The 13,256-nt window shown below is 43.5% G+C and overlaps 1 protein-coding gene across 2 annotated transcripts in view; it reads left to right on the top strand.

Moving 5' to 3' along the window:
• Positions 1–4,431: 4,431 nt before the first annotated feature.
• nt5dc1 (5'-nucleotidase domain containing 1) overlaps positions 4,432–13,256 on the top strand; it is a 104,907-nt gene continuing 96,082 nt past the window's right edge. For both annotated transcript variants that reach the window (XM_034076320.2, XM_034076321.2), the window contains exons 1-6: positions 4,432–5,000; positions 6,749–6,840; positions 11,745–11,816; positions 11,900–12,009; positions 12,528–12,607; positions 12,699–12,780. In XM_034076320.2, coding sequence (XP_033932211.1) covers positions 4,908–5,000; positions 6,749–6,840; positions 11,745–11,816; positions 11,900–12,009; positions 12,528–12,607; positions 12,699–12,780 — 529 coding nt within the window. In that variant the 5' untranslated portion in view covers positions 4,432–4,907. The remainder of the gene's footprint in view (positions 5,001–6,748; positions 6,841–11,744; positions 11,817–11,899; positions 12,010–12,527; positions 12,608–12,698; positions 12,781–13,256) is intronic.

A 13,256-nucleotide genomic window follows, 5' to 3' on the forward strand; every position in this document is an offset into this window, starting at 1 on the left:
AGGTCAAAGAAGGACAACAAGCTCCACCCCTGTGCTTTCCTGTCTCGGAAACTCTCCCCAGCCGAGAGAAACTATGATGTGGGTAACAGGGAGCTGTTGGCAATTAAGGTGGCTTTGGAGGAGTGGCGCCACTGGCTGGAGGGAACTGAGCACCCTTTCCTAGTCTGGACCGATCATAAGAACCTTCAGTACATCAGATCTGCAAGACGCCTCAACTCCAGACAAGCCAGGTGGGCCCTATTCTTTACCCGATTCAACTTCACCCTGTCATACCGTCCCGGTTCTAAGAACGCTAAAGCTGATGCTCTATCCCGCCTGTTTGATTCCGATCCAGCTCCTCGCACTCCCTCACTAATCATTCTCCCCTCTTGTGTAGTGGGGGCAGTCACATGGGACATTGAGGAGAGGGTCAGGCAGGCGAGTGCTAATGTTTTGGTTCCCGACGGTTGCCCACAGAACCGGTTGTTTGTTCCTGACCCTCTTCTCTCACAGGTCATCCACTGGGCACATAATTCCCTCCTCTCCTGCCATCCTGGTGTTCGCCGCACCATGTTCTTCATTAAGCAGAGGTTCTGGTGGCCCTCCATGGAGAGGTTGGTCAAGGAGTACGTGGCAGCCTGTTCAGTTTGTGCCCGGAACAAGACTTCCCGTCAGCCCCCTTCTGGTCTTCTGCGCCCGCTCCCAGTGCCACATCGCCCCTGGTCTGACATCTCGTTGGATTTCGTCACAGGGTTGCCGCCGTCTCAAGGTAACACCACTATTTTGACAATTGTGGATAGATTTTCGAAGATGGTCCACTTTGTCCCGCTGCCTAAGTTGCCATCTGCCAGAGAGACAGCAGAGGCAGTGTTGTTCCATGTTTTCCGTCTCCATGGTTTCCCTAGGGATGTTGTGTCAGACCGGGGTCCACAGTTTACCTCACAGTTTTGGAAGGCTTTCTGCTCACTCATCGGTGCCACAGTCAGCCTCTCTTCTGGACATCATCCGCAGTCTAACGGCCAGACGGAGCGGCTGAATCAGGAGCTTGAGACCTGTCTACGCTGCCTGGTGTCTCAGAACCCTGCCACGTGGAGCACGCATCTGATTTGGGTGGAGTACGCACACAACACTTTGCCTAGTTCTGCTACTGGTCTCTCACCTTTTCAGTGTGCCAATGGATACCAACCACCATTGTTCCCCGACCTGGAGAAGGAGGTCAGTGTTCCATCTGCACATGCCCTCATCCGCCGATGTCATCGCACTTGGAGCCGGGCCCGCCAGGTGCTACTACGGAGTTCAGCCCGTTATAAAAGGATGGCCGATCGCCGACGTATCTCTGCTCCTGCCTACCAACCTGGACAAAGTGTGTGGCTCTCTACTCGAGACCTGCCCCTTCGAGTGGAGTCTCGCAAACTGGCTCCTCGTTTTGTGGGTCCCTTCCCGGTATCCAAGGTCATAAATCCTGTGGCAGTACGGCTTCGACTACCTCGATCCTTGAGGGCCTATCCTACATTCCATGTGTCACGCATCAAACCAATTAAAGTGAGTCCACTGGTCCCCACCTCCAGACCCCCTCCACCCCCCCGGTTTATTGATGGTGGACCTGTATATACTGTGAAACGCCTCTTGGCAGTTCGACCTAGAGGCCGGGGACGTCAGTACCTGGTTGACTGGGAGGGCTACGGTCCTGAGGAGAGGTCATGGGTCTCCACCAGTAATGTCAGTAAGGACCTCATCCAAGACTTTCAACGTCAACATCCTGAACAACCTGGGACGTCAGGTGCCGTCCCTAGAGGGGGGGGGTACTGTAAGGGTTTAGCCAGCATGCTGATGTTTTTGTTATTGTTCCTGTTCTCATTGTTGTTTCTCTCATTTCAGTCTCAGCTTTCCTGCCCTTGATTGAACTCCACCTGCTTCCCTTCCCTAATTAGCCTCACCTGTGCCCCATTATCATCTCTCCCTCTGTCTATTTAGTCTGCATCCACAGTCCCTTCAGTGCCAGTTCGTCTTAGTTATTCCTAGCGTTCCAGCAGTGTTTTTCTAGTATCTGATTCCCGTGTACCGAACCTTGGATATAAAGACCTTTTTGCATCCTAATCCTCTGTCTCCGAGTCGTGCTATTGAGTCCTCCACTTGTGTTCATTCAGTCGTTACAGTTTCTGCTCCGATCAGGAGCTGCAGCACCATGGCTCCTTCGTGCAGAGAGTCTGCAGCGGTGTGTGTGTGTTTGTGTGTGTGTGCAGTGGTACCGCCAAACCCCCGACCCGTCTTGTAACACGGAGCCCGTTTCCTACACCATCAGGGCCGGTTCTAACCAATTTGCTGCCCTAGGCGAGATTTTAGCTGCGCCCCCCCCTGCCAGAAAATCGTTCAGTAGAACTAATAAAAGTATCCAAGAATATATAAAAAATAAATGAAAAATCTCTACAAAAGACCAATGCACTACAAAAACAGAAACGTATTGACATGTTGGTTATATACATCAAAAAGGTATTTAAAGTAACATGCTTCAATCTGGTGCACTTAGAGCACACATTACTAGAGACCTGATCTAGGGGGTACAACTCTAACGGCCGTCCACACAGCGGCGTGCGTTGAAGCTTCACGGCGGGCGTGTCTGAAACTCAACCAACAACCAATCACATGAATCTCCCGCCCCTGACATACAAGCAGCGGTTTGATTGGCTAGAGCTTGTACTGTCATATGATTCGATTGGCTGACGCTTCTGCCGTGGCTTCAAAACTTGAACATTGCTCAACTTTTGCAGCGAGCCACGCCAGCAAAGTGACGTTACCCCATTCAAAGTGAATGGTGAAGCTTGCAACGCACGCCGCTGTGTGGACGGGCCATAAAAAACCCATATGAAAAAGATTGGTTTACATTTTAATAACCAAATATGTGAACATAGCCAATAACCTATCATAGCCAATAGCAAATAAATGCAACTTGTTTTATTTTTGTTGTTCATTCATATTTTATTTTACCTAGTTAACATTTATTTCTGCATATTTTTGTATCTCTCAAGTTTTAAACAATATGTCTGGTTTACTGTCCTATAGTATACATTGGAATGATTTCAAACCTGTTTACCCCAATAATTATAAAAGAGTGCCTTGGAAATATTTGTTTGCATAAATTGCATTTATCTCTCTCGCTCGATCCCACACCCACTTTGGCTGTATGCTACAGACGCCTGATAAGCCAACACCCCCCACTTTCATCACCTACAGCGCCCATCGTACGGGGCAAATGAAAAGTGTAACCGGGGTGAAAAGGGTGTTACCATGACTTAATTATGAATGCTGTTACATCAAGGCCGAACATTAGGATGAGCGCAAACAGTCAAAATGTCGTCCTAGGCGACCACCTATGTCGCCTATGCCAAGAACCGGCCCTGTACACCATGCTAAATGTATGTCTGCATAAAGCTGAGTTATGATCGGTCATAATAACACAGAATTTGGTGATGATTAAATAGTTTACAGTGAGATTTACTCCTTTTGGCCATACTCACGCAGCCCTACAAATGAATTGAGATTTCCACACAAATGTTCTTTAGCAATCATCAAACCGTGGGGGTCTTAATTCATTACGTGTTGATTTCTATCAACGGGGGAGTACTTCAGGAAAGTCGACAGAGGGGGGGCGGCGCCAGAGATTTTCTCTAGGGGGTGCTGTGGGGTAGCTTGACGTTTCATAGAGGGTGCTCAAACATTAAGGGTTTCCATTAATGCACCAGCGCTACAGTTTAATTTTCTACTGCAACACTCCCCACACGCACACACAGTGTACCCGCGACTGTTACAATGAATGCTCGGTAATCAGCTCACGGCATACAGGTGTAAGCAGGGGTAAAGTGCTATTTTTACAAGTGGGGAGTGGACCTCATCTCCTCTAGTGGGGTCCGGGGAAGATTTTTTCTTCTGTTAGACAGCCATATGCCATACATTTTTGCACACATTCACAGTAAATATGTATTCAGTATGATAGCTGTCTAACAGAAGTTAAATCCATTTCTCACTTATTCTGACAATGTACTTAACCCCAAATAAAAGAACCCAATAAAAAGAGTTGTTAAATAATAGTGAAGTCACGTTGTAATAACAATAACTTATCTCTCGAGTTTTCTTTTTGAGCTTTGCCAAATTCCACTGTGTCAAGTGTCCTTCCTGAGTTGCTGTCCGGAGTTGTCAAATATGGCGGACCATCTCGCACATGCGCACTGCAGATCGGGCAGAGCTGCAGATCGGGTATAGTGACAGTGTTGCTATCTGCTACAAGGGTTACAAGGGTCTGTAAATGCAATGATTTAAGTGATATGTGTACACATATAAATCATTAGTCAAAACAGGGCTACATTTGATTGAATTATAAAAGGTATATTTTGCAGATAAACCTATTAAGCCCGCCCCCTTTAAAAAAAACCGGCCCTTTTGAACGGCTCTCGCAAGGGAACGGAGCAATAAGCTCCGGCTCCCTTCAAAGAGCCATAATTTCCATCACTAATAGAGTACATAGAATGATCAAGGCTTCTTATCGGTTACCCCCTAATGCTGCAGCTCTAACGCTGAGACCCGGGCATCTGAGCAGTTTGATCCGTCCCTGAATAATTGAATTCTCTTCTAAATATATTTTGCGCACATACACTGTGGGTTACGGTTTCGTTATCCACCCGGAAGCACTGCACGCTCCCGCGCTCGCCTCTCTGCCGCCTTCTTCTGGAACACAGCAGGTGTTTCACTTCTGGCTGCATACGGACAACAACCTATTAACCGTTCACGGATAACTGATTCGGATTAAGAAAGCGCCGAAGTGTATTCTCGCTACCGTAAACGCAGCACGAGAGGCGCGTGCAAAGACCGCAGTGACACATCAGTGGTCGCGTATTGCTGTGTGGGTGTCGTCGGGCTCCGGAGCTTCTGCTACAATGACGGAATACTTCAGCCTGGCGGACAGTGATGTTATCGGCTTCGACCTGGACCACACGCTGTGCCGCTACCACCTGAAGGAGACCTCCAGGGTGAGTGACAGCCGGACGGTGGCCGCGAGGCTTCGACCCGCAACACATCTGGATTAAAAATAGCACGTCAATACGCTCTTGGAACTCTTGTCAATTGTGTGTTGCCTGCACGGATACAATGTATGGAAAATGAGAGTGTGAGTGAATGGAGGGATGTGTGCACGGTGATGGAGGCTCCTGATGCTGCAGTCTCTCTGCGGGACTCACAGGTTGGCCGTGATGATCCTCCATGTCTATACATCCTCTCTGGGGCCTATTAGCAACACAAGCTTCCCATATCATATTGCGTTACTATTATCAGAAGCTCAAATCACCGCAGCCTAAAGCGTGGCTGGATCCTGTGACACAGGGACCGAACCCGAGGGGCTGCTGGACCCAGCCTGTTCACCCGGCCTGGGTTCATCATGTCTGCTCTGCTGTGTGTCACATGTGGGTCTACTCATCCTGGCAGTGCACTTCATACAGAGAACCAGAGCGGGATGCTCAACAACGCTTTCTCTGTTGCACTGATGGGACCATTAGCTGTAGCTGTCCCGATACAAGCAACCAGAGGTGGAAGAAGTCCTTATACTGTATTTAAGTACAAAAAGAAGAACACATTAGGAATACTCTGTTGCAGTAAAAGTCCTGCATTCATAAATGTTACTCAAGTAAAAGTATAAAAAAGTATTACTTAAATTACCAAAAGTAAAAGTAGTCGATGCAGATTGGTCCATTTCAGAATAATATATGATATAATAATAATACAATAATAATACATTTAATTGATATAGCGCTTCTCATCTGCCAAGACAAATCTCGAAGCGATGTGTTTTGTAATGATTGATCGTTTTTATGTGTTTAAATGACATGTACAGCACTTTGGCTCGACCAACATCGTTTTTAAATGTGCTCTACAAATACAATTTGATTTGATTTGATCATGAAAGTGTTCTCAAAGCTGGTGAAGGTGCAGCTAGTCTGAAGTACTTTGTAGACTGCAGGGTAGCTGGTGGATTTACTCCAGGTGGAACTCAAGTCTGATTCAACACTTGGTTAGATTTACCATCATTCATCCAGATCTGTGAAGTAACTAAAGGTATTAAATACATGTAGTGGAGGAAAAGTACACCATGTACCTCTGAATTGTAGTGGAGTAGAAGTACACAGTAGCAACACATTCTAACACTCAAAGTAAAGTACATGTCTCTTAACATTATACTCAAGTACAGTACTAGTACATCTACTTAGTTACGTTACACTACTGCAGGCAACCATGCACAAGACTTCTCTTTTAACCAAGTGTTATTAAAGACAATGCAAACCAAAGTGAATGTACTTCCTCTCAGCCTTATGGCATTGTTCCCAGTTAGAACCCGTACTCGCCAGCCCCTCACAGTGGGCACGCAGATAACGGTAGAGAGTATATAAGTTACGTGTTGAAACGGCTACAAAAGAAAACAGTGTGTGTGAGTGAGCACACACACGTGACTCCTATCAAAGTGTCTTGTGTCTGTCAGAATTGGGTGCTACCATGTTCACCATTCAAATGTTATAAGATGACGATGATAACGTATGTCAATGCTGTGTTTAATGAAACCAAGCATTGCTGGAGTCTTATATAGTTGATTGTGAACATTATTGGAAAGTCTTCTCATTGCACCTCCTTGCAGAAAGTGTTCCTGGTATTCAGCGACACCCCCTTGGCATGTGCATGAAGACTGCTGCGCAGTGTCTGGTGGTCTTATGTGTCCTCTTTGTCTCTGCAGCTGATCTATGAGAGCTTTGCCAGGTACCTGGTGGAGCACAAGGGCTATGACAAGGACCTGCTGAACCTCACGCCTGCTACCTGGGACTTCTGGTGAGTCGGCAACTGCAGCAGCTGATGTCTACAGGAAGTACCTGTTGATCTAAAAGGATAGAACTAATACATAAAGCTAACATAATTGAATTCTATGATTATATTGCCATTCATGGCTCAGAAACATGCCTTGCTCTTTGTTTTCTACCTCAAGTGTCCCTTAATGTGTCCGTTGTGACTTGTGAGTGTCTCTGCCAGTCCCACGCTATTATAATCCTTCCTCAGATCTAGGAGGGAAATGTTGTTCGCATTATTGTTCTACCACACAATCAGCGTCAGACTGGATATGACAGCCGTATCAAAAGTTACATTTAGCTTATGCTACTGCTGTACACCCATGGTTCAATGATCATATCTACAACACAAGAAGGCATCTGCTGCACGTCTGTCCGTCCCGGAAGAGGGTTCCCATCGCTGTTGCTCTCACCAAGGTTTCAAATGCTCCCTGGTAATCGTGGGGTTTTCTTCTTTGGGAAAGAGAGGGTCCCCTGAAACACATGTGTAGTTTGTGTGATTGAGCTGTATACATAACATTTGATTGATTGTTATAGAAAGCAACAGGCCATATGTGTGACTTCAGTCTAATAGAAATACAATGGACTAAAAGAGTCAGAGTCTCTAGAAAAGGCGATATTAGCATACTCAAGTTTATTTGCATCAAGCCAATCTAGTCTTAGTCGTCATAATGGTTGAATCAGGATGTGAGGAGTTATTGAGGAGTGTCCTTCAGGCTCTTGGTTACTTTAGAGTAGGCAACGCAGAGTGACTCGGGTAATAAGGGGTGCAACCAGAGCATCTACAACCCTTGGAATGACAAAGACTAGTATCATATTTAGTATTAATCATGTTCAAACTAATTCTCTAATTACAATCAGTAATACATTCAAAGGTTATTTATACCTTTTTAAATAAAGACGTTGTTTAAGGCAGTGGTTCCCAAACTGTTTGTGCCCGAGGCACCAGAGGACGAGTACACATCTCAAGGCACACCTATTGTGCAGAATAGCCCTGATAACACGTGTTATCACTCATATCATGTAACATATCTGTACATGTGCATAATTATTTACTAATGCCAAATAAAATGTGACAAAGACAACTATATTACTCATGAAATATTTATTAACGAAGTATTTCAGAAATTAATTTGAAACGTTATCAAATTAGGCTTCATCAAAGCAACAACACACTCATTTAAACCAGACAGGTCACAGCATTAAAAATGAGGCAAAGGAAATTCAGCACAGAGAACTGTCAATGCAAGGAAGCTGCACGGTCCACGGTCCTGAACTACACATTATAAATGTAACATTTCAGCAATCAGCATTGAAACATGTGCTATTGTAAATATTTTGCCGACTTACAAATTAGTGAGATACATGTGCCTGTCGGGGCGCAGAATGTTGTAATCCTTGGTGGCACTGAGGAGAGGGCCACTCACAAGTCCTGTTCAACAGAGAGCCGTGACCTCCTGTTGTTCTTCATGTACATCAGAGTAGAGAACGCCAACTCCAGAGATGGGGTCGTTACTAATTTTTTTTAATATATTACATATTACTTTAAAAAAAGTAATATATTACACTACTTTGTTACTATCTACATAAAGTAACTCGTTACTTTACTCGCCGAGCACGTACGAACTGCGCATGCGTGAGTGGCAATAACTCTCCTTACCAGCAGGCGGCGGTAGTGTGTATTTGTCATTCAAAACAGGCAACAACCGGAAGACAGAGAAGAAGAACAGACTACGTGATATAAACAAACAACAAATAGCGTGTGCGGTAGCTCCACCTTAGCATGTGTTCTTTGCAGGTGCTTGTTGAGGTTTGACGTGGTGTTCACAGCAGTGGATAACAGCTTCTGGCCTGGACACAGTTTGCACCTCACCGTCACATTCCTGTCTATTCTTCGGATGAACTCAAAATAATGGGCATACCTCCACCCCTCGAGAGTTATCGCTGACTCAGCCATGTTTATGCAGCACTGCACGTGGAGATGTGGACGCGCAAGTCGCACAGATTACGTACATATAAACCTACAACGTACTGATATAGTATATTAAATAATTATTTCTGTGTAGTTGTATATTGCAATAATAACGTATAGTTGTCACAAAATCCAACGGCACACTCGGACTTGACTCACGGCACACCGTTTGGGAACCACTGGTTTAAGGCAAGGCCATTTTATTTATACAGCACCTTTCAACACAAGGCATTCAAAGTGCTTTACACAAAGGAAAAACATTAAGAGCATTTAGAAATAGTGCAGCGGAAACACATTATAATGGCATTTAAAAACACTCACTAAAAGCAAAGAGAATAAAATAAACCTCAAACAAGCTAATATATATACATGAATAAAAGTTACAGTGCAGTCTGAGGTATGGATAGTTCTTTAAAAAGAATAGTCTTCAGCCTGGATTTAAAAGTAGTACGAGTTGCAGCGGACCTGCAGGTTTCTGGGAGTTTGTTCCAGATGTTTGGAGCATGACAACTGAACCCAGCTTTCTGGGGACAGAAAGTAGGCTCGTCACTGAAGACCTGAGAGATCTGGATGGTTCATCATTTAGCAGGAGATCAGAAATGTATTTTGGGCCTAAACCATTCAGTGCTTTATAAACCAGTAGCAGTATTTTGAAATCAGTTCTTTGACACACAGGAAGCCAGTGTAAAGACCTCAGAACTGGACTGATCCACTTTCTTAGAGTTAGTGAGGAACCAGTGTAAAGACCTCAGAACTGGACTGATCCACTTTCTTAGTGTTAGTGAGGAACCAGTGTAAAGACCTCAGAACTGGACTGATCCACTTTCTTAGTGTTAGTGAGGAACCAGTGTAAAGACCTCAGAACTGGACTGATCCACTTTCTTAGTGTTAGTGAGGAACCAGTGTAAAGACCTCAGAACTGGACTGATCCACTTTCTTAGTGTTAGTGAGGAACCAGTGTAAAGACCTCAGAACTGGACTGATCCACTTTCTTAGTGTTAGTGAGGAACCAGTGTAAAGACCTCAGAACTGGACTGATCCACTTTCTTAGTGTTAGTGAGGAACCAGTGTAAAGACCTCAGAACTGGACTGATCCACTTTCTTAGTGTTAGTGAGGAACCAGTGTAAAGACCTCAGAACTGGACTGATCCACTTTCTTAGTGTTGGTGAGGAACCAGTGTAAAGACCTCAGAACTGGACTGATCCACTTTCTTAGTGTTAGTGAGGAACCAGTGTAAAGACCTCAGAACTGGACTGATCCACTTTCTTAGTGTTGGTGAGGAACCAGTGTAAAGACCTCAGAACTGGACTGATCCACTTTCTTAGTGTTAGTGAGGAACCAGTGTAAAGACCTCAGAACTGGACTGATCCACTTTCTTAGTGTTAGTGAGGAACCAGTGTAAAGACCTCAGAACTGGACTGATCCACTTTCTTAGTGTTGGTGAGGAACCAGTGTAAAGACCTCAGAACTGGACTGATCCACTTTCTTAGTGTTAGTGAGGAACCAGTGTAAAGACCTCAGAACTGGACTGATCCACTTTCTTAGTGTTAGTGAGGAACCAGTGTAAAGACCTCAGAACTGGACTGATCCACTTTCTTAGTGTTGGTGAGGAACCAGTGTAAAGACCTCAGAACTGGACTGATCCACTTTCTTAGTGTTAGTGAGGAACCAGTGTAAAGACCTCAGAACTGGACTGATCCACTTTCTTAGTGTTGGTGAGGAACCAGTGTAAAGACCTCAGAACTGGACTGATCCACTTTCTTAGTGTTAGTGAGGAACCAGTGTAAAGACCTCAGAACTGGACTGATCCACTTTCTTAGTGTTAGTGAGGAACCAGTGTAAATATTTCAGAACAGGAGTGATGTGATCCACTTTCTTAGTGTTAGTGAGGACTCGAGCAGCAGCGTTCTGAATCAGCTGCAGCTTTCTAATAGATTTTTTAGTGAGACCTGTGAAGACACCATTGCAGTAGTCCAGTCTACTGAAGATAAAAGCATGGACACGTTTTTCCAAATCCTGCTGTGACATTAGTCTTTTAATCCTAGATATGTTCTTTAGGTGATAGTAGGCTGATTTAGTAACTGTTCAGAAACAATTATGCTGTGTGCCATGGTTGTGTCATTATGCCTGATCTGTTTGTCCTCCCTATGTTATTGGGTCCTGAGCCATCAGGAAGTAGAATGAGTTCAAACAACAACTCCAAAAACATTTCTATGGAAGGGATGAGTTCACTTTGATTCAGTGGGTCTAAAACACAGAAGGCCCTATATCACAGATCTCCACCTTGAATATTGTATGTAGTATTTATCATATTTTATATTTGACTGTATTCAGTTTCTCACATTATTATATTTTGTGTAAATATTGTATTTATTTTGAATTTGTTACAATAGTCTTAACATAGTTTTTTTTTAAATAGCTGTTATAACAGTGTTATTTTTATTTTATTTTGTTTTGCTACGTATTATTTCTTGGTTGTCTTTGTATGCACCACATAAACCGAAGCCAATCGACTGAACGCACTCAGGACCTACTCTAAGCTCCAGTGCTTCACAGACTTTTGGCTTGTGACCCTATGAATACAATGAAGTCTTCTTGTGACCAACCAAGGAGAGAAGTTAAACCACAGAATATCTTTTGCTCTTAGATTAATACCTCTGTAGGATCTTAAAGTAAAATAGAGTAAGGTATCTAGTATTTGCAATAAAGAAGAAAACAATTTGATAGTCTAGTGTTACTAGACTCCTGCTGGGACCTTTGTTAAATGTACTTTAAAGGATGTGACTGTGGCAGCTCAGTAAGCTAATCTTTCTGTTGTCCTGATTGGTCGGCACTGAGTGGTTCATTCTAGGAGCTGAGTATATGGGAAGAGAGAAGTGATTTATAAAGTTTTCTAACATGTTACATTTCTGTTCAGTTTCAAAGGACTCGTGGTGGATCTGGAGGATGGAAACCTTGTGAAGCTAGCTGAAGATGGAACCGTCTTACGGTATGCTTTTAGTGCATGAGATATATTTAATCCGTCAACCAAATGAACAGATATTAGAAAATAGTTATTTTTTGCTTTTTTAGAGCGACACATGGAACCAATGACCTCAGCACGGAAGACATCATTAAACATTATGGTCCTAAGAGGGAGTGGGGACATTTCAACAGCCTCAATACTACCTTCACAAGATCCGGTATGATGTTTGTATCCATCTTTATACCTAATAGTTGTATGCTGTTGGCTTTTAAGGATGTCAGTGTTTGAACTACAGTAGACAGCGGGATACACGGCCACTGTTTGGAGAAACAGGCAGACGAGGGGCTGGAGAAAAACATATTTTACCACCTAAAGAGATTCATCCCTTAATTTATTATCTTTTCACTGCTTTGTCTTGCTTTCAGACAGCCCTTTTTGCAACGGTCAATGAGGCTAGTAATTTGTGCTCTCTTCAAAACACCCAAGTTAAACAATGCCACAAATCTCTAAGTCTGCTTAAATTCATTATGCTGCGTCCCCTGTCCACAGCAGGACTTTGCTTTGCTCACTCCCTGTAGTCCTGCCTGTTTCTTTAAAGTGGGCTGACCGCCATCTACTCGAGGTTATACATTGACTATGAAAAAGTACCAAAAAGCTTCTTAAAGCTTCTGAATGTCCCTTTTCTTCACATCACCTGTCACTAGTTTTCATCGACTTTCTCTTTGGTCTTTGCAGCAAAATACTATTTCTATGACAACTACTTTGACCTGCCAGGGGCTCTCCTCTGCGGAAGAGTTGTGGACATGTTGCATAAGGTAATATCTCATAATTTATGGTTTCAAATTAATGGTTGAGATTTTCATGTGGAAAAACAATTAAATTGTTAATTCATGTTTTTGTGAACAGCGAGGAAACGAGGTGAATTCCGACTTTTGGAAAGACATGGTTGCTGCCATCGACCACAATTATAAAACATCTGCCTTCAAAGGTATGCCTTTTATGCCAAACATCAGACAATATCATTTGTTGCCTATTTCTAATGGTTTAAAAAGGACCCATACTGTAAATAAGAAAACACAACTTACACAATACTTTCTTTTTCAAACTAGAAGTTTTATTCTGTGTTTTGGTCAACAAGTGGTACATAACTTAACACATTGTTTTGAAAAAAAATGCAGTTTGAGATTCTCATGCTGTGTTGGTTTGCTGGTCACAGTGCTTGTGAGAATGTGCTGATCTCGAATAACATTTAGTCCAACAGTTTTGCATGTCTCGTATTTGTATATTACAGAAAAAGTCTTAAACATCAGATATTAATAAAATCAAATACAAATAAAAGACGTGCTGTAAATGTTGCAGGCAGTTGTAAAGCAACACTTAACATATCTTCCAATGTTGTTTCATGTTTCTAAAAATGGCAAAGGCACACACATGGGTAACTTGGGGAAAAGGATCATTTTTAAC

Source organism: Pseudochaenichthys georgianus, chromosome 24 (genome assembly GCF_902827115.2).
Source record: "Pseudochaenichthys georgianus chromosome 24, fPseGeo1.2, whole genome shotgun sequence".
In the NCBI taxonomy this organism is placed as follows: domain Eukaryota; kingdom Metazoa; phylum Chordata; class Actinopteri; order Perciformes; family Channichthyidae; genus Pseudochaenichthys; species Pseudochaenichthys georgianus.